This window comes from Terrapene carolina, unplaced genomic scaffold (assembly GCF_002925995.2).
Source record: "Terrapene carolina triunguis isolate 2854851 unplaced genomic scaffold, T_m_triunguis-2.0 Scaffold179, whole genome shotgun sequence".
Taxonomy (NCBI): domain Eukaryota; kingdom Metazoa; phylum Chordata; order Testudines; family Emydidae; genus Terrapene; species Terrapene triunguis.
This window is the reverse complement of record NW_020664530.1, coordinates 3277140-3302920: the sequence shown is the minus strand read 5'-3', so window position 1 is coordinate 3302920 and position 25781 is coordinate 3277140. Positions and strand designations below refer to the sequence as shown.

The 25781-nt window shown below is 41.2% G+C and overlaps 1 protein-coding gene across 1 annotated transcript in view; it reads right to left on the bottom strand.

The window, feature by feature from the left end:
- LOC113407004 (E3 ubiquitin-protein ligase HECW1-like) overlaps positions 1-25781 on the bottom strand; it is a 373262-nt gene that overhangs the window by 48098 nt on the left and 299383 nt on the right. Inside the window, exons 14-21 of the mRNA XM_026654044.1 lie at positions 24554-24739; positions 23161-23295; positions 13088-13193; positions 12717-12813; positions 5618-5701; positions 4326-4435; positions 1771-1891; positions 38-151 (exon numbers count right to left, since the gene is read on the bottom strand). Of these exons, the coding sequence (XP_026509829.1) occupies positions 38-151; positions 1771-1891; positions 4326-4435; positions 5618-5701; positions 12717-12813; positions 13088-13193; positions 23161-23295; positions 24554-24739 (953 nt within the window). The remainder of the gene's footprint in view (positions 1-37; positions 152-1770; positions 1892-4325; positions 4436-5617; positions 5702-12716; positions 12814-13087; positions 13194-23160; positions 23296-24553; positions 24740-25781) is intronic.

Sequence of the window (25781 nt, the reverse complement as noted above, 5' to 3'; positions counted from 1 at the left end):
ACTCTCTCACAATTCACAATATTTAATAGTTCCCTACCCTTCCTCTCCTACAAACGTGATATAGAGTTTGTTCCGCTGAAGCTCCTTGCGTGAATAAGCCATCACCTGATTGAAGGTGCCTTCCAGCAAGTGATCACGCCGTATAATTAACCTGCAAAAGAACATAGTAATAAAGATCTTGTTAACCAACACTGCCTGAAACTCTTGAGAAGGGGAGTAAGAGATGCTATTATCAAATATACATAAAGGTAAACAGACGCTATTAAAGGGCCAGACTAAGCCCTGGAATAAGAGGATGCAATTCTATTGAAGTCTATGGAGTTATGCCTGCTTGTGCAAAGGCTGTTTTTGGCCTTTTATTGGTTCTTGTTTATTTGTTTAGTTAAGATTTACTCTATGACTGAAAGGTAGATTTCTCCTCTAAGTGATAGTTAGGTTCAAAATCTTGCTGTACCCCAAAGGCTCTCCATCGCATCTCCTACAGAAATTAGTTTTGCAGATGGGCCTCTGGCCTTTCTACCTTCCTGGTGTCAATTTTGATCTCACACTGGATTTACACCAGTGGACTTCCATGGCATTACTCCACAAGATACACTGGTATAAGCAAGGGCAGAATCAATCCTTACCTATATACACTAAATGGCCCCATTTACTCTCCAAAACATCTTTAATTAATAGCCCAGTTTTTCAAAGATTACTTACGAGCTTGGCCCATTGTAAAAATATCCTCTATACAAGAAGTTCTTATTTTTCATATATAGTTGAAATGTAATGACACTTAGTCCTTTTGGAATGTTCTTCATGTCTGCCTTGGCAGGACTATGAAGGGGATAACCAATGGCTAGAGCTCCTCAGACAGTGCAAGAATAGTTTGATGATGACATTTGCCTAGAATAAATTGACTGGTTTTCAGATATTTTTTCCACAACACATGGGGTTTGGTATGAAGCCAGCCTGATGCATGAATTCAACCAGATGCCCAGGAAATACCTTAGAAGCATACAGTGCTTTAGCCAATTACTATAACTATCCATGGAAAATGGTGCAGAGGCAAGCCAGCTACCAGGCTGTTTGGAATGTGAACTCCACAACTGAGTGACAGAGAATTGCAGGGTCAGATCCCCAAAATATATTAACAAAATGAATGAAGAGCTAGTCTAACTAATATTTAGGTGCAATGGGGAATAGAAAGCAATTGATAGGACCTGATTTTCAGCAGTGCTGACTGAGCACCTGCACTGCCAGTTCAATGGGAGCTGTAGGTACTCAAGCCCACAATGTCTAAAACAATCAGGGCCAAATTTTCATCCTGAGTTACACTGACATGCCAACTCAGAGTAAATCCAAAGGATTTGGAGTTACTTCAGAATTGTAATAGTGTATTGGCCCAATATCATTCACATTTGTCTAACATGTTATTTCTCTACCATTACTGGTATAGCTAGAAATACCAACATCTCCTTAAAATAGGTAGAGGAGGAGTGTAGGAACACATGGATCCATGAGAAATAAAGCACCCCAGATATAACCCTCTTGATGGCCAATTTTCTTGTTTACGTGTGTGTGTGTGTGTGTGTGTGTGTGTGTGTGTGTGTGTGTGTGTGTACACACACTTTTCCTGGATAAAATACATCATCTAATGTTTCATTCCTGACCCACGATAATGATGTATCTTCACATATATCCGATCAATCTCCTGATTCATTACTACAGTGACAAGACTAAGATGCATCATGTTAAATTATTTTAATCATTTGACATAATACTCACTTAATTTTACCTGGACCTTGCCCATATCCTTTGGCTTCAAGTTTTCGATAGAAATTGCGTAACTTGGCTTCAAAGTCTCTCCTATATGGAGAAGGTGCTCTTGCGCTAGCTCGCTGTAATCCTAGAAGGGAAAAGAGCAAAGTCATAGAGTTTAAAAATCTTTTAAAGAGGGTCTTATTCATACACCTGGTGTTTTCAGTTACAACTTGCTAGAAAATATTATATGAACTTTTATTGGTACATGTAGAATTTCTGAGTGCTCATTATTTTTATGTTCCATTTGTCATTAATGCAGCCATCAGTTACTATAATTCTGTGGTTCCCAACACTTCTGGACAGCTGCATCATCTTACCAAGATGATGATTGTGGTCCCTTTATGCTTCCTGAGCCTTCAATTCTCATTGACTTGAATGGAAAGTCAATGGGAGTTAGGTGTCTATATACTCTTGAAAATCTCTCTCCTCACCATCTTCCAGGAGATCTCATTATCTGGCAGGATTAAACCTTTGAATCCAAAGCAGCACTTCTAGGGGGCCCAGGCCTGGCTGGGAATTGGGTTTTTCTGGGTTAAACACCTTCTGTATATTAAAGACATTCAGCTATAAACACAGAAACCTTTGTGGCACAAGAGAGGATTTCTGTCAGCAAGAAGTCTTACATTTTCACATTAACAGTAGATTTTCAGTAATTTGGGACCTGTTTTGTTTTGAAGTCTGAATTCTGAAAGCAGCCGATTAGTTCTGTTGTGTAAATGAGCATCATAGCAATCAGTATTAGAGAATGGGATCCATGAAATCTCATTTCCCTGTCTCTTTAGAGGAGACAATGAAAACAAGTCCTTTTATCAGAAATTTGGCAGAAAAGCCTCCAGAAGAAGGAAACAATTTTACATTTAGTTGAAGCACAAAGTATCTGTGAAGACTCATTTGTAGCAACAGAAGGACATTACTATTTGACTCATGATAAAACAGAAAGGCACATTTAAATACCATTCAAGGAGAATCCCTGGTGAAGCTTCTCTTGTTCTGTCAGAATATTTTTTACACCACACTGGTTATTTTGGGTTGCTGCAACCAGTAGTACAGATGAACAAATAGTACATTCACTCAAATCAATCATAGAATATCAGGGTTGGAAGGGACCTCAGGAGGTCATTTAGTCCAACCCCCTGCTCAAAGCAGGACCAATCCCCAGACAGATTTTTACTCCGTTCCCTAAATGGCCTCCTCAGGAATTGAACTCACAACCCTGGATTTAGCAGGCCAATGCTCAAACCACCGAGCTATCCCTCCCCCCTGCCCTGGCATATCATAGCATATTACCAGCTTTCCACAAAAAAGGTTAAAAGCCACTGCATGTCTCTCAACACATCAATGAGTGAGGATATTGGTCAAATGTTTAAATCTCATGCAAACTGGAGATCTGCCCCTATTACATCAGTAGTCGGTACAGGTGCAAATCCCTGTTGAGGACATTAAAACCCACAATTTGCACTGAAGTTTATCCCTGCTTGAAATCAGTGAATCCAGAGGTAACAACAGGAAATTTTTCAAAGATCTCCCCTGTGTAGACAAGACGTCAGTGTATTTTCCCAAAAATATTAAGACTGGTATTTGCAAAGTCATCAGGGCATTTGGCACCCAATTCCCATTAACTTTAATAGGAACTGGATGTCCAAATAGCTCAGGTGGCTTTGAAAATAGCCTACACTGATTTAAGATCATATTCCTGGGATGTCTCTCAAAATGACCACCAAACCAGTTGCATGGTGGAGGTGCAGGCAAATTCAGTCTCCTTCTGAGTTAGCGTTGGGTGTTTTAGCTAAAGGGAGCCACCTGGTGCTCAATTTCCTTGGCATAGACAATATTTCAGAGATACACAGAACTTGGAAACAATCTTCTACAAATGGATACCTTTCTGGAAAACATGCTTTAGTCAAACATAAGTTATGGGCCTCAATACAGGGTAACTGGGTGAAATTATCTAGCCTGTGACATGCAGGAGGTCAGACTAGATGATCTAATGGTCCTTCCTGGCCTTAAAATCTATGAATCTTGGGAGAAGGAGCAATCTTGGAAACACTGTCCGGTTGGATATTAAGTTTGGCCTACAGTTGTTTACTGGAGTTCTGAAAGCTTTGTCATACATATGTGATTTGGACTTTGCTTTTCCCATCTAATATCCATATTCAAGAATGTACTTACATGTCAATAGATTAGACTCAGAACACAGAATCCCCTTCTCAGTCTAATCTCCCCTAACCATTTGGAAGCTGGGACCATATTTTCTTCTCCTTGGACAATCTCTGATTCCCACCATGCTGCTAGCATCAGTGTCCCATGAGACAAATGAAAGTGACAGCATTCTGTGTATTAACCAAACACTCCAGCAGAAAAATTGTCTGGGGCCAATTCTCAACTGGTATAAACTGTCACAGCTCCTTTGAGGTCAATGAGATGCAACAAATTACACCAGCTGAGACCCACCCCTCTGTGATTATCAGATGGAGAAGCACAACAAACACAAGAGCTTGTGTTGTTTTCCCTCCATTTACCTGGAGAGTTCTGAGGTGAGGAGCAGGGCGAACAGCGAGGAGAGAAGCTGTAGCCAGGGTGGAAGGCAGCCTGCAAGGGTATGTAGGACATAATATCCTCTTCAAAGAGGCTGCAAGGAAAAATGATAGAGACAGGCCCTGTTTACACTCATTACACAGGAAGAAGCACAAGAATTTGGTACAGCAGAATTCTGTTATAAGGATCTGTTTGGGCAGCCCTTCATTTGATCATGACTTACAACATAATAATCAGTACCTACAGATGCATAAAACAGTGATCTTCCCAACCAGGCATGGTCTCAAGAAGCAAAGACTTCATTTTAGCATAACAAAGTGAGTTCCATTAGGCATTTTCATGCCAAGACAGTGCCAGATCGGATGGATGAGCCAAGGTTTGAGGCAATGGTAAAAGTAGCAACATCCAGTGGTCAAAAGCAAGAACAGGGGATACATATTGATACACAAATTGTTTCCCTTTTGACTATGATTTGTCTTGGTCATATATTTTGCTATAGCCACTGCATGGCGCTCTGACCATCTGCATCAAGGTATAGGCAGTGGGAGCAAGTCGTATACTTCTTGCATTAGATAGAGTGGGCTGTGTAACTCCAATCAAAATCAAGTTGGGTGGCATGTGTTTTAGTGTAAACACAGGCCAACAGAGAAATGTAATCCTTCATTGTGTTGAGCCACATAAATTAAATTATCCTAGGCTCTAAAGCGCTAATTTCATTGGCGCTCCAAAAGATGCTAAGACCCTGCCTACATTACTAAGGCGTTGCCTCCAATACATAGTAATGGTTGTTCACTCTACTGTAGCTCAGCTCAGCTCTTCCTTAATGTGAAATAGCCTCCTGGATAGCACTGCCAGTGGCATAATTGACATTCCTATAATCTACATCTGACTGGTTTTCAGAGAGGTGTGAACCACATTTCTGCATTTCAAAATGCCACAGGAAAATTTAAAATGTCATTTCTAATCTGATCCTTAAAGCCAAAACCTTACCGTTCAGTGCAATCGGAGGGTAAAGTTCATTGTGCCAGTGGGGACTAGTTTTTGGAAAGTATGATTTGACACATATATTGTGGTTGAATTATTATGAAAACCAACTGGCTATCAGGACAAATGAATCCCTGTGTAATCATGATAGGGCCCTAGCAGAGATCAGCCTAGATTTAATAAATTCTGTCAATCACCTAAAATATGTCAAAAAAAACATAGGGTGGAGACAGCTAACCAGCTTCTTGCGTACCATAAGTGACAAAGTTCTGTTTTTGTTCAAATTGATTACCTCAGTAGAATTACTAAATCTGCATCACAGGACAACTTTTCAAGCCCATGTGTACCCTCTGTCCGAATGTAATGGATCTTCTCCCTGGAAAATTAATGACAAAAGGGGGAAAAGAAATCTCATCATTGTCAAACCATAAGATAGGGATGGATTATTTTTTCCTCACTGCTTCTTCAGTTCCTTTTTGCTCTTCTCACAAAGATAGCAAATAGAAATCCCTATTGCCTGAAAACATTTTTCAAATCTGAACAACCAAACCTATAAAACAACATTCTTTAAATCATACCAGCAGTCTGTCCCCAAAGCAGGAGTCACATTTTAGAGAGCAACATGATTTCCTTATCCCTAGAGCTTATGTGTAACACTGCAGTTGACATCATTGACAGATGAAAGTTCGCCTCTGTGGAGGCTATACCTAATATACAACATTTTCTTAACAGAGTTGTATGTACGCCCTATACTTTACACGTTTCAGTCCCAGCTTGGCCTCATTCATGCCTTTCTGATTTCTATAATAAAACTTGTAGGACAATTATTTATTTTAAAATTAAAATAATTGCTACATATGAATTTACTGTTCATTAAAATTGCTTGATTGACAGCCCTGGGGACTGAAGTCCTATCTAGAAACCAAATGAGCCTGGCTCTGATCTTACTGACACTGTTATAAATAAAGAATAATTCTATGGAAGTCAATCAATGTAAAACTGCTGTGTGTAAGATCATATTGCCTCTATATAAATCTATGGTACGCCCACATCTTGAATACTACGTGCAAATATGGTCGCCCCATCTCAAAAAAGATATATTGGAATTGGAAAAGGTTCAGAAAATGGCAACAAAAATGATTAGGTGTATGGAACGGCTGCCATATGAGGAGAGATTAATAAGACTGGAACTTTTCAGCTTGGAAAAGAGATGACTAATGGAGGACATGATAGAGGTCTATAAAATCATGACGGGCGTGGAAAAAGTAAATAAGGAAGTGTTATTTACTCCTTCTCATAACACGAGAATTAGGGGTCACCAAATGAAATTAATAGGCAGCAGGTCTAAAACAAACAAAAGGAAGTATTTTTTCACAGAACACACAGTCAACCTGTGGAACTCCTTGCCAGAGGATGTTGTGAAGGCCAAGACTATAACAGGGTTCAAAAAAGAACTAGATAAATTCATGGAGGATAGGTCCATCAATGGCTATTAACCAGGATGGGCAGGGATGGTGTCCCTATCCTGTTTGCCGGAAGCTGGGAATGGGCGACAGGGGATGGATCACTTGATGATTACCTGTTCTGTTCATTCCCTCTGGGGCACCTGGCATTGGCCACTGTTGGAAGACAGGATACTGGGCTAGATGGACCTTTGATCTGACCCGTATGGTCGTTCTTATGTTCTTATGCCTCAATGTAAATATAAAAGGACTACTTCAAGGAGAAAAAGAATAAATCATTCTTCATGACCATTTAATCCCCAGGGTCTCTGCTGGGAATACAAACTTGTGTGTAAATTAGTGCCAATAGGGGTGGTTGTTTGGGGCTCAGTCCTGCAATATGAAAAGCATTCTGTCACTGATCAAGCAATCTTTAAGCATGTGAGTGGTCCAGTGGGACATCATTCATTCCAATATTAAGTCAAATGAGACTACTCGTGCCTACAGCTAAACATGTGTTTGAATGCTTTGGCGCATTGGGGCCAGAATGCTAGGTGCCTTGCAGGATCAAGCTCTGTCTGAAATGGACACTTGTCTGCTGGGAACCTGTCTAAGATCACCAAGCCCATTCCACAAAAGTTGGTGAACGGCCATCTGATAGTAGCTTTGGGTCACTACTGACCTAAGGTGGAAACAAAGCAGTGACCTAGAGGTGAAAGGCTCAATATCCTGTTACAAATCTCATTACATATCCGCAAAGCTGTCTAGTCCCCATCATTAGTCAATGTTGTTCTCTGCTGAAAAAGAGATAAAAGCATTTCCTGTTCTCTAAGGGATAAGAACTCACATTACAGAAGTGAAAAAAGTCTAGAATAATTTGATGGCGATGATAAAAATTCTCAATTACAAAAATGTACATCTTAAATAGTGGAGGCATTTTTCATTCTCTCCCTCAATCTATTAGCATTACATTCTTCCTGGAGGCAGCTCTAATCCTTTACACCCAAAGAACTCTTTGTCTGATCTTCATAGGTAAATGATTAGTCATCAAGGCCAGCAAAACTCCCAGAGAGAAATCTCACCGGGAAAACGTGGATGTTCTGTTTTGTTATGCTGGTTACAGTGTGGCATTTATTGAATCCTTGGGCCAGATCCTCAACTAGTATAAATTGGCATCACTCCATAAAAGCCAATGGATAGAAGCTGATTTACACCAAATGAAGATCTAGCACCAAAACATGATCATTCTGATTCTTTTTTCTTTTTCATTTCACCCCTTTCATATAAGATGAAAGGAACAGGTGAAATACCTTGATGGCATCAAATGGTTTAATTACTTTGGAAAGAATTTTAAACACATTATTAAGTCCTCAGAGAAAAGAAGTGAAGACGGGAGTGCAATTTAGTAAATAATGTTCCTATGTTTCTGTAAAATATAGGGCTTCTCTCGCCATTGCACTACTGTTAGAGTTAAGGGTGAAATTCTGGTGCCATTGAAGTCAATGGGAATTTTGCCATTGTCTTCAATGGAGCCAGGATTTCACCCAAGACCTCTGAAGAATAAGATGGTAATTGTAAGCAGAGATATCTGATCTATAGAGTTTTTGCTATTGAGGCATAAATATAGTGGCCATTGGGTTGTCAATGTGTGCCCACAGATACCACAGTTCTTCCCTATACTTGGGTACCTGTGGAAAATAACTATAACTATATGGACTCCATTAGCAAATGCTGACTCTTCAGTGGTGACCACTGTAACTCAGGCACCTCTTCATTTTTTACATCCTGCTAACAAGGATTTGACTCTTCTTCTAGAGAAAATATATCTGAAATGTAGAACATGAAACAAGGAGGCCAACAGGTGAACTATAAAAAGAGAACAAGGGAAAGAAGGGAATTAGAGGGTAGAGAAAACACTCTTCTGTTTCTTTAGAGAAGCACAAAGAATGACATATGATGAATATGAACATGAAAAAGTTTTGCAATTGTTTTGTGTTTTTAATGAATAAAGCACCCACAAAATTACAAATATATCCAATGATTGTTAAAGTACAAATTATGGCTCCGCAATGCATAACTGTGCTTCCCTTCTTAGTGCCCCCATCCAGGAGTAACCCCATTCTCCATGAGTTCTCAAAGACAATTGCTAATGGTTCCAAAACTACTTCAGTTACTTCTTTAAGAATCCTACAGGGAACTTCATCCAGCCCTGCTGGCTTGAATACACCTAACTTATCTAAATATTCTTTTAACTATTCTTTCCCTATCATGGCTTGGTTCTTTCTCCCTTGTTGTTAATATTAATTGTGTTGAGTATCTGGTAAAAAAATAAGTCTTTTTGTAAAGACTGAAGCAAAGAGACACTAAATGCCTTTTTGGTGCTGCCCATTCTCTAGCTCATTTAAGTTCATTCTTAGATGCTAAATGTATCTTTTGGTGTGCAGAGGTAGTATATGGCCAAGATCTTCCTGGGCACTTCACAGTTGGTGGATTATGGTTCTACATCCAGAATAACTGTCCATGAAAGGTTTATTACCTCAGAATTTCTTCAGCCTTCACTTTGTCCACCTGATCTTTATCCTGAATAAGAAGGGGTCACTCCACCCTAAGATGGATGCTGCAGACCCTGAGCATGCTGAATATTGAGACAGGGTGAAAGTTCAGTTAATTGGCAAGAGCCAAGGAGAGCTAAGATGGCATCCTGGCAAAGAGCCAAGCAGGTGAAGAGGTCGGCAGAATCATAACTCTGAAGGAAACAGCAACAGTGAACATGTGCAGAGTGAAAGAGATGGGAGAAAGGTCAAGCAGACCCAGCCTGAACTAACTTGGGCCAGTTTGGAGATGTTTCTTCAGGTAGCTGAAGATGAGGTAATGTGTGTTAGAACAATACAAAAAAAGCTGTGCTGGCAGGCAGTTAGTCAGTCAGGAGCCGGTGAGGAAGGCAGTAATCGGGAGAAGTTGGATGAAGAGATTGGAAATCAAGGAGAAGAGCTATTGGAAGACAGCTTAGAGTTCTCAGGAGAGCTCTGATGAAGAAAAACACTTACAACAGCAAAGACAGCAGCTTCAGCAGCAGCCACAATATCAGCAACATTAAAACAAAATAACTAATGCACAAAGGACAGAGAAGCTGCTGGGAGTGAGCTGTGAACAGAGGAAGGGAGCTGTGACACTGCACCTCAGATTCTTCATAGTTGTATGATTGTGATACGATTATAACATAATTGTGATGCATCTGGTAAAAGATATGTCTTGTGAAGTGACATTGGAAAAGTTATGACTTGCTTAATATGATTATCCTATTTGTGTGCATGTATCATTTTTGTATCTGAAGTTATGAATATTGATCATGTATCTGTATTTCGAATGTAGTTACACCTGGGTGACACCCACTAGGCAAAATGCTTCCAGTCTAGACAGCTGGTTGTGAAGGGCCTATTCAGGGAAATGGGCCATTAGGGGAAACAATAGGCCTTAGGAGAAGCTTATCCCCCACCTGGTGAGCCTTCCTGGGAATGTTTCAGCCACCCTGTAAGTAATAGCTGCTATGACTCAGCAAGGCAAGCAAGGGCATGTGACCAGACCACATAACACTGAACTCCATTTTGGTACCTGTATTTTTCCACAAACTGGACTGGGACCTGAGTTTGGAACAAAGGGTTCCCGACATATGGAAAAGCAATATAAGGCGGGGAGTGACTTCATCTCAGGGCCTCTCTCCCCACCCAAGAGAACTCCTGGAAACACCTGAGGAACAAAGACTGAACTGGGGGAAGTGCTGGTCCCAGGCTAAAAGGATTTCTAGCCTGTGTATGGACTTGGTGGAAACTCAGTCAGGGTGAGAAATTGCTAATTCAAATCCTAACAAGTATATTAGGGTAGTTTGTGTTTTTGATTATTTGGTAGGTAATTTGCTTTGATCTGTTTGCTATCACTTAAAATCTATCTTTCTGTAGTTAATAAACATGTTTTATGCTTTATCTTAACCAGTGTATTTTGAGTGAAGTGTCGGGGGGAAAATCTCAGCTTGGTTAACACTAGCTTCTTGCGCATATCTTTCCCACATTGAGGGGAAGGCAAACTATATTAATGGGCTTACATTGTACAGATCCCTGAGCAGTGTAAAATGGTATAATTGTGGGTTTATACTCCAGCAGAGGTGCAAAGTGGGGGAGCTGGGAAATTGGCTGTATGTCCTTGAGTGGCTTAGGTAAAGCACTCAGGTAACTCAGTTGGGCGTGTGGTGCCACCTGCTGTCGTGCTGGGTGATAACAGGGTCTGGTGAGGCTGGCTGAATCTCCAACAAAGCAGTGTGAAAGAGGCCTGCCCAGCTGCAGGAGTTAGAGCCCACAGAGGTTCCCACAGCTCCCAGACTGCACCCTGGGGGTGACAACCCATCACAGGAGCTGACTGAGAGTAAACTGCAACAGTAGCAGAGCTGAGCAGCAATAGTGACTAAAGAAGAATACCAAAGAATTTATAAAGGAAGCCTGCCAGTTTTTAAATATAATTTTTAGTGTTTGTAGTCTAGCATAGTATTATGTGTATGCTTGAAATGTGTGTGTTTTAATTGTATTTTACTTATGTAAAACTTAAAGTATAATTTAAAACCTGTGGTCAGAGATTTGTTACAAACTGGCCATTTGTAGCAAAGCACTTCTCTTAGAATCATTTAAACTATATGCTATTGTGGTTTGAATGTTTTTTTAATTTGCAATAAGGGACTGTGTCTTATTTAGAATTTTTAGATTACACTGTATTAGGGATTTTTAGTTACTTTAATAAAAAGATACTTTGTTTTAGAAGATATACTGCCTGTGTCAATCACTCTATCGGAAGGTTATAGCCGTGTCTTTTAGTGTTTCCTTAACAACCCCAGAAATTCATACCTCGTGAAGAACAGACTATGGGGCCGATAGGCAGATTATTATAGGGATATCCCAAAATACATTGTTTGGGGTAACAGGTTCACCTCAGGGCTGGGGACTCCTGCAGGCTCTAGGACCCTGTGAGATCGAAGGATCCCAGACCTCAGGCTACAGCCCAAGACAAGAAGTCTATACTGCAGTGAAACAGCCCCACAGCCTGAGCCCCACAAGCCCAAGTCAACTGGCATGGGCCAGCCATGGGTTTTTAATTGCAGTCTACACATATCCTTAGAGGATCCCATTTTGACTTTGGAGATGTGATTCATGCAAAGGGGGAGTGGCTGGACTGCCCTGTGTCCCACTGATCCCTGGGTGCTGTTCTGGGCTCCTGGGGGCCACTATCAGCTGCTGTCTGATATGTTGGTAGTTTATGACGGGGACCATCATAGTAAGAGCAGGTTCAAGATTGGGGCAATGCTGAGCTGCACTGTACACTCCTCATCCATAGTGAAGGACCTGGGTCTACACATTTATACTGTGCACAGAAAAGGTGAATTTTTCAAAGCACCTAAGTGACTTTGGAGCCTAGGTCCCACTGACTTCCCCACTGACCTTTTGTTCTCATTGCTATATATTAATGTGAATGACAAAACAGAGTTATTTGACAGTTGATTTTATAAGCATTATGGGGTCAATCCTGCTCCCCCCTTCTCCTCTGCTGTTGGTTAGAATTGAATATGAGAAGCCCATGCAAAGGAATCAACACTCCAAGATAGCTCCTTGGATGTCCCTGTAGCAGAGTTTGAATGGTAGGGCCAGGTAAGGCCAGAGGAGAAGTGGGAGTGAGGCCAGTGGATCCACTGCTGTACAGATCTACAGCCAGTGCCTTTACAGAGCATGTGGTGCAGAAGCATCAGCATCATGAATTGCTACTTCCTGGCTGCAGCAATGGCCATGGAGTGGTATAAGGAGAGGATTTCTTTCTTTCCAGGCCCCATGGAACACCCTATCTGCTGGATCCAAAGCCAGCAGGGGACAGGATTAAAGAGACTGTTCATAGTAACTTGGAACAGATCAATACCTGAGTGCATGGTTCCTGGCCAAGCTTGGCTGACGCTCCTGCAGCATCTCAAAAATGTTTGGTTGGCGTAGAAATGCAACAATCTTGTCATTGTAAGCTGAAATAGATAAAGACCACAGAGGCTTTTCTTTACTCTAGCAGCAAGTGACACTTTTGGAGATGATGACAACTGGCTACTGAAAATTACTTGTCAAATCGTGATAATACAGCATACAGAATAAAGCACACAGTAATACAATGTGATCACCATCAATATAATATTCCCTGGCTCCTCATTAAGGAAGAGTTGGTAGAGAGCTAGATAAGGGATAGGATAGTTGAATGTTCCCGAGGAGCCCCTCTAGAAAAAAAAAATAGAAGGCCCTACTTACCAAGAGGTAATGTCTCATGATGGTGCTGGTTTCGAATAGCTGTTACTAGGCTGTTGCCTGGTCTGGTCAACAGAGAAACGCCTCTATTCCGGGAGACTTCTGATGCCTAGAATGAAAGAAGGAAAGAAAGAAATGTTGTAACTAGACTTTAAGCTACAACTTTTATTATGTCTTTTTACTTCTGTGACTTTAATCCGAGTCATGAGATTGACTGATTCAGTTTAGGGAACAATTTTTTTTTTTTTTTTTACTGTTATTGGACAGAGTTTTCAACATCATATTCTAAAGCTGTGATATACGCTGCATAGTCCCAGTCTAGAGAAATTACACATGGAATCAACAACATGCATATTAATACCATAGAAATAATGTAAGCACAAAAGTTTTCATGAAAAAGGAATGGCTTTGCACTCTGATGGTCAAATTTTTGTTCAGCTTCGAAGAGGCATATAATTCTGGGTTTGCAAATGGATGCACACTATGTCCTTGTCTATACTATACAATTTTGCCTCTTTAGCTATGCCAGCATAGTTAGAGCAGCAGTTCCTCCCTTCCCCATTGTTGATGCAGTTATACTGGTAAATATGTGCTCATAGAGGTGTATAACTTATTCCAGTCCGACAAAGCAATATAAACTACCAGTGCCTCATAAAGTGCCTTATATCAGTATAACTGCATCTTTTGTAGGCATAACAGTATTAGTAAAAAGTCACATCCCTAATTAACCTCGTTATGCAAATCAAATTTTTAAGTGTAGAGCAGGCCTTTGCATTCAATTATTACATTTGCATATGCAAATACCACATACATGTAGAAACAGGTGTTTGTGCAATTTTTTGAGTAAAAAAATTAAGGACACTTTTCTTTAATTTGGTTCTAAAATATTCATTTGACATACTGGGGTGGAAATTATTGTTGTAATAACATGAGGAAAAGACATATCAGAACAGAAAGGGGTAACATTCTCCCAGAAGTGAATGTGAGTAACTTACATGAATATATGTAAGAGGAATGCGTATGCACTGCTTCTGTTTATCCAAAGTGTGGATAAACAGAAGCAGTACGTGTCCAACACGGTCCCTGGTTTGGGCCTTGTCTACATCAGGAAAATGACCCACTGTTGACAGTGATTGTCAGCTATGCTTTGCCCTGGATTTTTTCCAACTGTTGAAAAAAGCTGCCAGCATAGATAAGCTGATAACAAACACTGCCATCAAAAGCATGACTGAGGACATATTTCACAAAATTTCAATCATATTTTCTGCAGTGGTGTTGAAAATGGTTTTGGTTTGTCCATACTGGCAGCCAAACAGTTTCCAACACCAGTTTGAAAGGTGTGAGGGGAGGAGGAGCCATTCCCTGCTCTGCCACAGACTTCCTGTGTGACCTTGGGCAAGTCACCTACGGCCAAGTATACAAAGGTATTTAGGCTCCTAAAGATGCAGATAGATGCCTAGTGGGATTTAAAAGAAAGCACCTAGACAAGTTAGGCACTGAACTCCCACTGACTTCAATGGGAGTGAGGAACCTGCTTAGGTTCTTTTGTAAATTCCATTAGACACGTATCTGCACTTTTAGGAGCATAAACACCTTTGTAAATCTGGTTCTTACGGTTTGTCTACACAAGGACACTCACGAAAATTAATCCAAATTAATTAAAGGTGTGAATTTAAACTGCACTAAAGCCCTGTATGAACACCCTTATTCAGAATTAAAGTGGTCTTAATTTGGCTTATTTTAATTCACTTCTAATGTAAACCAAATTAAGGCTACTTTAATTCTGAATTAAAGTACTAATACAGGGGTTTAATGCAATTTAACTAATCCACTTTAAATTCACATTGTTAGTTAATTTGGATTAATTTTTGAGTGTTCCTGTGTAGACAAGCCCTCAGTCTCTCTGCATCTCAGTTCCCCATCTGTAAAATAGGAATAATAGTACTTCTGTACATCACAGGGATGTTGTGAGGATAAATATATTAAGGTTTGGGGGAGGTGCTCAGATAGTGAAGATAACATAAGTATTGACAGATTGCTGACAAATATTAGAGGAGATAGGGCTTACTCCCTGAACAAATGTGTAAACCTCTGCCATAAAAAATAATAAAAAAAGAGAGAAAATAGAATGGAGCCTGAATCGTCTCTCACTTACATGTGTGTTAATCCAAAGTAACTCTATACTGAAGCTTACATTGATAACAAATCAGAATCAGGCCAAAGATGCATGAAAACACCAATTCCCAAAATGCTGAGGTGATAGTTGCTTATTTAATATTCAACGAATTGTACTGCTTGGCAAGAACTTCAGAACGAAATTGCCCATATTCCAGTATTTTAGATTCTTAGCTTTGAATCCAAGCTCTGGACAATGCCAATCAGATTTCAGTATTACTGCCAAATATCAGGTCTTCCAAGTGGCTATATATGAAAACAGAGCAGCTAAATGTGACTAACAAGTCACATATAAAACATAGGTAGCGAGCATTAGACAATATGCATGTTAAACAAGAAAAAAACCTTGGCACTAATTCAACACACTAATTAAATGTATTGTAATTGAAAACACAACACTGCTGCTACAGCATATTGTACATTTTTTTCACCATAAGAAACTGCCTGCTTTTGATCTCACTTACACCAGTTTTACATGCTACTCATTTCAGTGGAGTTACTCTCAATTTACCCCAGAGTCAGTGAGAAGAGGATCAGGCCCAAAGTGTTTAATGTACTGGTGTGATAATCTTGGCAAAATTCATCTTGTTTTTAAAGACAAGTTTATTATTTAACTCTCCAGGAAGTCATCTAGGGTGTAATTACATTAAGCAACAACTAATCTTGTGGGGATTGTTGCTATTTTAAACATTTATTGGGTTAATGATTTTGGAAAGCTGCATAGGGGTAATGAAAAGTTTGGCTGTAAGAATGGCCACCTCTCATCATAAACAACTTTATCTAACCCTACAGTTGTTCTGAAGACACAGGGAGATGCAATGTACTATTTCTGCCTTCATAGTCCCATTCCTCAGGATCTAACAAGTTTTGTTAAAGTTATTTTCATGCATTTATAGGACAATTTCCTTCCTTTGTGCCCATGCTTTGCTAACTCTTCTTCCTAGTCCCTTTGCCTCCTTCTCCCTCTCAAGCCTCACCACCATGTCTTTTCCTCACCAGCCTGTGCCTGTAACAGCCTTACTGAGCTAGTCCTCGTCTTGATATCCCCTCTCATAATTCACTTCCTCTTATTAGCTTTCTACTGATTTGCTCCAGCCCATGTACCTGATCCTATTCTCCCAAACCAGAAAGAGATGAAGGGGATGTACATATGGGTGGGGAGGAATGGAAAAAATGACTTAAAAGGAAACAAAACACTGTAGAGAAAACAAGTAGTACAAGGGCATGTCTTCACTATGGGCGGGGGGGGGGTCGATTTAAGATACGCAAATTCAGCTACGCGAATAGCGTAGCTGAATTCGACTTATCGCAGCCGACTTACCCCGCTGTAAGGACGGTGGCAAAATCGACCTCCGCGGCTTCCCGTCGACGGCGCTTACTCCCACCTCCGCTGGTGGAGTAAGAGCGTCGATTCGGGGATCGATTGTCGCGTCCCGACGAGACGCGATAATTCGATCCCCGAGAGGTCGATTTCTACCCGCCGATTCAGGCGGGTAGTGTAGACCTAGCCCAAGACAAATAAAATTAAGAATCAGAACTAACCAGATACACATGCAACCTTACAGAATAAATCATCCAATTGTGTAAATTGTACTCCTCTTCTTCTCCCATTGTTATCACTTAGCCATCACTGGTTGGGCTTTGCCATGTTTGGGCCTTGACATTACACTTACACATTATGCAGTTTTACTCTCACAAGTGGTCCCATTTGATCGTAGCTATGACTAGATAGCAGAAAAATTCGAAGTAATCTAATTAGCTTTCCTCTTCTCTTTTCTCTATTCTCCCTCTTTCTGTCTTTAGCCACATGTAGGACAATTAATAGCTCCAATTAATCATTTAATTACAATAGTGTTGTCTGTCCTGACTTTCTAATTGAATTAATTAACTCAGATTATCAGATTATTTTCCAGTGTCTTAAAAAGTGACAGTGCTAATGATTTAGCATCCTGACTCATCTAGTGCTGGACAATTTGACTGATTTATACACCTTAAACAGCCTTGCGTTTCCCCTTGTAGAATGCAACCAGATAGCTGAGAACTCCTTCAGTGCCCAAATCCACCATAGCAGCTTCTCTTCTTTCTTCTTTGGACTCTGCATTTGTGATTTATTGTAGTCATCGCTAGAAATGTGCATCTGCTGCCCATTTGAGTTCTGCCATCTGTCCATCACTGTTTGAGGTGGTGAGCATGCAATATCCATCTACTCCCTCTGGTGCCTCTCCACCATGGGTGGCCACTGGTTTCAGCTCAAATTCCTACCTGTTTTTTTTAAGGTAAATTTATAAGCTCTAGTATGCCCTGTCAACATACAATGGCAGTGGCCATTCCAGAAGGGAAGCAAACTGGAGAGAATGGTGACACTTCACCATTGCTACTGATCTGTTTTGATTTCTGGAGGTGTAGCAGGATTCTAGGCATAGACTGTCCTCTAGTCTTTAGCTGTTGACTTCAGTAGAACACCACCAATTTACACTAGCTGAGTATCTGGCCTATAAAGTTTTTTAAAGGTAGCTGGGATTAGCCTTGACCTTTTTGCTCTGCAGAAAGGGGCAAATGAATGCCCTTGCACCCAAAATTGTAGAAGTTTTACAGGATAATCTACATAATGCTACTGACGATCAAGAAGCTTAAAAATGGACATCAAAAGCCATTACAAAGGTCTTTAATTTAGGAAGATAGTTCATTGCAAGAGAAAAACAGGAATATGAGTGAACAATTTTTGAGTCAATCAATTTTGTGGAGTGGAATAGGAATAGGAAGGTGTTCCAGAATATTCACAATATGTTTTTATATGAAATATGAGGCACAGATTAAGGAGGAAGGTGCATTTTGGAAAGGTCTGTCTGTTGGCAGTTGTGGTACGGCTTTGTATAGAAGAGCTTAGAAGCAATAGTGACCCATCAATAAAAGCTGTATAATTATTATCTCTAAGTTTTCCAGAGAATGCTATTTACATATGAAGGTGAAGAAAGCTGACTTAATCGGGAAGTCGTATTTGTATGTTCCAATCTCATAAGCGAGGCTTAACTTAGAAGTACATTTGAGATGCTAAAATGTGAGGTTTTGATTCAAGGGCAACTATATTGAACCTTGCAGGCTTTTAACCCTTTTACTGCAAGGCATTTTCTCCAGCTCACGAATAATTTTTGTGGCTCTTTACTGCACCATTTCTAGTTTTTTCGAAATCCTTTAAAAAATGTGGACACCTGAACTGTACACCAGTATCTGTCTCAGCAGTGCCAAATATAGCAGTAAAATCACCTCCCCACTCCTACTCACTACTCCCCTGCTTATACATCAAAGGATTAATTTAGCCCTCCTTGCCAAAGCATCGCACTGGAGTTCACGTTCAGTTGCTTTTCCACTATCACCCTAAATCCTTTTTCATAGTCACTGTTTTTTTTAGATACAGCCTCCCCATTCTCTAGGTATAGCCTGCACTCCTTGTTCCTAGATGTATAACTTTCCATTTGGCTGCCTTAAAATGCATTTTGCTTGAATGGGCCCAGCTTGCTATGTGATCCTGATCGTTCTGTAGGACTACTCAGTCCTCATCACTATATACCACTCCGTCAATCTTTGTGTTATCCACATATTTTATCAGCGGTGATTTTATATTTACTTCCACATCACTGATGAAAATGTTGAACAGCGTGGGCCTAGTACTGATCCCCAAGGAGCCCCATTAGAACATCCTTCCCCCATTCAATGATGATTCCCCATGGACAACTACTTTTTGAGATCTGTCATTGTTAGCCAGTTCTTAATCCATGTAATAAGTGCTTTATTGATATTGTATAGCGCTATTTTTTTAATCAGAATGTTGTGTGGTACGAAGTTAAATGCCTTACAAAATTCTAAGTATATTACCTCTATGCAGTTACATTTATCAAACATCTAATCACATCAAAGAATGAAATCAGAACTGTTTGACAAGACCTATTTTCCATAAAGCCATGCTGACTGGCATTAATTATATCCCTATCCTTTACTCTCAGTGCAAAGACCATAATTGCCCTTCATTAAGTTGAGGAGGAGAATGAGAAACAGTTGATTTATTTAATTGATGCTGACAGATCTTTAAAATCTCCAGTTTGCTTCTCTCCTGCTGTTTAGAGGGCTCTCCTTGCTGTTCAGCAGAGGAGCCAGCAGAACTTCAAGCAGCTGGCAAGTGGCCAGGGGGAAGCGTGTTTTGACATGTTGTTCTTCTCTCTGAAACCTAAGTGAGTCTCTGGAATTTCCCTATGGGCATCATTTATAGGACAAAAACATATCCCATTCATATTAACAACAGCTATCATGGTATGAAACCTATTGCTCTTGGTAAATTTGTTTTGGCGCTAGAATCTTCTGCTCTGTAAAGAGTGGGCTTTTAGATCCTGATCCAAAGCCCACAAAAGTCAATGGGAGTCTTTCCATTGGGCATCAGACCCCAGGAATAGTTTGCAATTTCCTCAAATGTATTAATTATTCAACAGTATTCTCATTATTTAACAGTATTAGACTGTTTCATCTGGGTTTTTTTTCCTCTGTCTCTTTCTCTTAAACAACTTTATGGATTTATAGTGGATAGTTCTCTGCCAGTCCTTGATATATGAGCTGCACGTGTTTGAGAGGTTTGGCAAATATTTCTGTTTCTGTTCCCTGGTTGGATGAATGTGGAAGCACTTTCAGTGCAAATGCTTCCACTAGCATGCATTACTGTGTGCACAACTTTCAGATTTGCTTTTTGTGAACCAGGCATGGTAGCAAAACTCAATTATAGATGGAAGGTGGGTGAGGGAATATCTTTTATTGGACCATCTTCTGCTGGGGAAAGAGACAAGCTTTCGAGTGACACAGACCTCTTCTTCAGGTCAGGTTTTCTTCAGCTCTGTGTTGCTCAAATGCTTGTCTTATTCACCAGAAGAAGTTGGTCCAATAAAAGATATTATCCCACCCACTTTGTCTCTCTAATATCCTGGCACCAACATAGCTAAACAACAACACTGCAAACAGCAAAATTCAGTGCTATGGTGTTGGCAGAAATCGATCACTAAGTCAGGGTAGTAGGCATGACAGAAGCAAATTCATTGACAAATTTATGTGAACATTTGAAAAAAAATATGTTGCCTTATTCACCCATGATGGGAAAATCCACACAACCCTCCAGTGCTCTCTCTCCCCTACCAGTACTGATACCTCAGGAGCAGTGCTGTTATTGCCTCCAATCCCATCCACTAGTCCAAAACAGCCTCTCCAAGGGGGCTGGATGGCACAGCATGATCCTGCTGGAGTTAACATTGATAGGGTCAATATTAACTCCCCTAGGAATTTTCCTGCTGGTTTTCTGGGAGAGGATGATGAATACAACAGCTGTTCCCTTGGCTGGGACCCACTCCCAACTTGTTCCCCCGTCTTCCCCTGAAACCCTAAAAAGCCTCTACCATGTGCAGTTCTGCAGGTGGGAGAGAAATGCTGCTGCTTTAGCATCCTGGCCTCCACTATCATTTGGGCCTGGAGTGGGATTTATGCTCCCGTCATCCCCTCCACACCGTGCAGTGGGGAATGTGATCTCCATGCAACAGATAAAAGATTATTTGAAATGATTTCAGTATCATAAAGCCTATCGTCTGTAATCTAGCAGCATGGAAACACACCTCAGCATACATTACTACACAAGCTAGGGACACTATCTTATCAGATACTAGTGTCACAGTGAGTTGCTGAACTGTCAGGCCATAATCGTATTGGATGCCTTGATTTTATTAAACCCTGGCCAGAACCTCAAACACTGCGTCTTCCTTCAAAATCTATTTCCATTGTCTTATCAGTTTGGTTGATTTGTATTAGAGAAGGTCAAATGTCTACATCCTGCTATAGACAGGCTGTTTGATGAATACTCTAGCAAGAAAGAAATATGAAGCCACTATCTTTTGAAAGATAAAAAGCCACAAAACAACCTATTAAAACCCTTCAGATATAAGGGATATTTTAAAGTGTGCAAAAGACAGGTGTCAGGGCACGTCTTCACTACCCGCCGGATCGGCGGGTAGCAATCGATCTATTGGGGATCGACTTATCGCGTCTAGTGAAGACGCGATAAAATCGATCCCTGATCTCTCTGCCGTCGACTCCGGAAATCCACCGCGGCAAGAGGCGGCAGCGGAGTCGACGGCGGCACTGCAGCGGTCGACTTGCCGCCGTCCTCACAGCCAGGTAAGTCGACCTAAAATATGCAACTTCAGCTACGCTTTTCACGTAGCTGAAGTTGCGTATCTTAGGTCGACCCCCCGCTGTAGTGTAGACCTAGCCTAAGATAGAATGGTGCTGTTATTCCTCGCATGTCTGTATTCTGTTTCACTATCCCAAATGCATCTGCTACCCACGCTAGGGCTGCATCATGTGATCTCAAGTTTTCTTTGCCTTTATTGTACTTCTCTTTTCCCCCAAGTCTTCCTCTTCCACAGTCAAGTGTCACTTTATTTTGTGGATGTCCTACAGATACCTCAGAACACACCCAAGTTACAATGATGGATGTTACAATAAGAAGGTGTCTGAGTATAGGAGAGCAATAGATTAAGAGTGGTGAAGGGCTGTCATTAATGGTCCAGACCTTCTCCTGGTGATGGAGCTATTCCAATTTATCCCCGTGGAGGATCAGGACCAATATATGCCAGAGGGAAGTGAGCAGATTGAGCTATATACAGTAGCTGAGACAGTGGAAGCACAGGTGGGTAGGGGGATGGAAAGAAGCCATAACTGTCAGAGCAAAGAGAGCAGCTGAGAGTATAGGAAGAGATGATATCATGGAGGTAATTGGAGCATGGCCATGAAGGGCTTTGAACACATGGTGAGTGAATCCATAGCAGATTCAGAGGCAAAGGAGGTTTTCAGCTTGAGGGTGAAGTACTGCTGGGTATACTGGTAGAATATATAGGAGTGTTGTAGCATTCTGAACAGACTGGAATTTGGATACAAGTGACTTTGGGAGGCCATGGGAAAGGAGTTTCAATGTTCAAGGTATGAAGTGACAAATGCATGAATGAGTGGGTCAGCAGAGTCAGTATCAAGGAAATGGCAGATACAGGGCTGATAGCATGAAGACTTGTGAGGAGAAAAGGAGAACTCAGGGTTCAGGGAGACTAAGATTAAGGAGCTGAGAGGAGCAGGAGCGCCGCCAGCTTTTCTGCCGCCCTAGGTGGCGGAAGGTCCCGCCCCGAAATGCCGCCCCCCACAGAGGTGGTGGAAGGTCCCGCCGTCGAAATACCGCCGCGGTCGCTGCCCCCCAAATTATAGTGCCCTAGGCGACCACCTAGGTCGCCTAATGGGTTGCGCCGGCCCTGGAGAGGAGAACAGTAAATCAGGGATGAGATTTTTCTTTAGCCAAATGGGATTACTGGGGTGAAATTCCAAACACTTTTAAGATGCATCTGCTTCTCAAAAGCTAAAAATAAGAACCCTCAGGTGCCCTAGCATAGTGGCTCTCAACCTTTCCACACTACTGTACCACTTTCAGGAGGCTGATTTGTCTTGTGTACCCGAAGTGTCACCTCGCTTAAAAACTACTTGCTTACAAAATCAGACATAAAAATACAGACGTGTTACAGCACACTTGAAAAATTGCTTACTTTCTCATTTTTACCACATCATTATAAAATGAATCAATTGGAATATAAATATTGTACTTACATTTCAGAGTGTACTATATAGAGCAGTATAAACAAGTCATCGTCTGTATGAAATTTTAGTTTGTACTCGACTTTGCTAGGGCTTTTTATGTAGCCAGTTAGAAAACTAGATAAAGATCTAGATGAATTGATGTACCCCCTGGAAGATCTCTGCGTGCCCCCAGTTCAGAACCACTTCCCTAGCAGATATACCATATATTTAGGAAGGGGTCTTAATGCTATAGTTACCTCTCCAGCACTGTAGCTGCGAAGTCGCTGGAGATGCTGCCTGTGAGTCAGATGATTAGGGAGACGGCCATTTTGAAGTGGGATCCTGGGATCGATGAAAGTGGTAGCACGGCTGTTGTGGTCAACAAAGAAGGACTGTAATAAAAAGAATACTGTATATTCATAAGCAGGAAGCTAACATGGTGAAAGAGTTGAGGGATGAGAAAGCAGCATACAAACTGAGCAGGGAATAGTGCGTATCATATATGCCACATTTTGCAGTCATGATAGTTCACAATTTACAGCTTAATGAGTTTTAGTCCAATATTCCTTGTATTCCTACAGTAACTCGTTTCTATCATACTAATTTGCCAAATTCCTTGAAATTGATTCAAGCTGGTATCACCGTAATTTAAAACCAGCCAGTTCTCTTTTGGAGCTTGTCCCTCATTTCTAGGTGCAATGCACAACTCTAGCTGTGAGCATACTGATTATGCTCTATGGGCCTGATTCTACAAGGTGCTGAGTGCCTCCTGCCAGGTGCTGGCACCTTTAATTACCAGCAAAGTCAGTGGCTGTTGAAGGTGCTCAGTATCACACAGGACTTGACCCTTAGATTTCAGCATCACTTCTTTTTAAATGGACAACCAAGAGCTAGACACTATGGGCCTGATGACAAGAAGGGCTGAGTGCTTGCAACTTCTAATGAGCTTCAGCTCAGCCCCTCAAAATCAAGCCTTATTCTGGTAACTCCTTAGCTTTGCACCTGGAAAATTAGGGGAAAGTTCTGCCTTCCTACCACATGCAACCTCATTTGTGGGTGTTTGGACTATGTTTTGGTTAGTCCCATTATTGAGTCTGGAATCACAGGGCCCATTTCTCCTCTCAGTTACAGTGACATAAATCAGATATAACTCTTCTGAAATCAGTGGAGTCACAGTGCTGAAAAACTGCTGAAAGTAAGAGCAGAATCAGGTCCATGCGGCTGAGTGGCTCTAAATCTGAACTCTCCCAAAGTATGAGGCAGAGGTATTCAGATAGAGTGTTCCTAGTCAGCATTATTAAGTCAAATATTATAAATCTGAATAGTGTTTGATTATTGGGGGGTTTTTTGGTGCAAGATTAACAATGCCTAGTATAGCATTATACAATCCTGGACGCTAGCATGGATCAGACCACACTTCTTAGTCTCCTTGTGTGAGGACAGAAGATAGCTTAGAGAATGACATTTCCAGGGGCTAAACCTAAGACAAAGGTTTTTATTGTCAGGAATAATACTGTGTGCTCACTGATATACAAATCAGATAGTCACAAATTTTAAGTTCACAAGAAACCCTTCACGATCATCTAGCCTCGTGTGAGATCGGCAGGATGTGGAAATTCACCCAGTGATTAATTGTGTTGGCGCTCTTACCTTGCCCTGTTGATCTGTTTTGATCTCCCAACCCCGTGGAAGTTCCAGTCGGGTGTCAGCAAACATGTTGATAAAATTTACCAGGTCCCTGTTGTGCTGATAGCGCTCAAAATTCCGAGCATCTCTGCGGATCTTTAGAATCATGTGCTTCAAGCAGGTGCTGTTGGTGAAGACTCGATAGGCACTCTAGGCATGAAAAACACAGGACAAGGAAATCAGTTCCAGTGTCTCAAAAATATGTTTGGCTAGCAGATATGACACACAATCTTAAGGCCTGATACAAATCCCACTGAAATCCACAGCAATCTTTCCATCGATTTCAATGGGCTTTGGATTAGGTTCTAAGTGAAGACGTAGAAATTGCCACCTGGAAATTTGAAAATTCCATATCTCTATGCACAGTAGTTACCAGTACCAAAGTGCCAGATATACAAGAGCAAGTGTACATATCTCTGGGGTATCACACATCTGAAATACATGCAGTTGTGTTTATTTCACTGATCACACATTCAGAGAGATGTACTGTTTGTGTGAATGTAGACTATAACAGGGTTCAAAAAAGAACTAGATAAGTTCATGGAGGATAGGTCCATCAATGGCTATTAACCAGGATGGGCAGGGATGGTGTCCCTAGCCTCTGTTTGCCAGAAGCTGAGAATGGGCAACAGGGGATGGATCACTTGATGATGACCTGTTCTGTTCATTCCCTCTGGGGCACCTGGCATTGGCCACTGTCGGAAGACAGGATACTGGGCTAGATGGACCTTTGGTCTGACCCAGTATGGCCGTTCTTATGTTCTTATGATACCATACAGATGTGAAAACATTCATGAAAATGTATTTGTGTCACCATTCAAGCAGACATGTTCAGTACTGATTATTTGTATCTCACAGAAACATGCACAGGCCCTAATCCTGCAGTTGGGTTTGTCTGTACATATCTCAGTGCAGGATCAGGGCCCCAAATGGGTCACGTTCATCGGAGATGGCACAGGGACGTGTAAATTACTCATGTAATGATGACAACTGTTTGTTTCACCCTGCAACTCTTCACTCCAGGGAGGATGCTCCCCAAGGGAGAGCAGGCAATGTTACCGCAACCTGCCCTCTTTTAGGGGCTTCATCAGGGAGGGCAGCATTAATTTCTGCTGGGGGCTCCAGTGGAAGTTACTGAAGGAATGTGCTGCCTTAGTACATCCTCAGGCTGCTTTGGCCATGCCACTCCCTG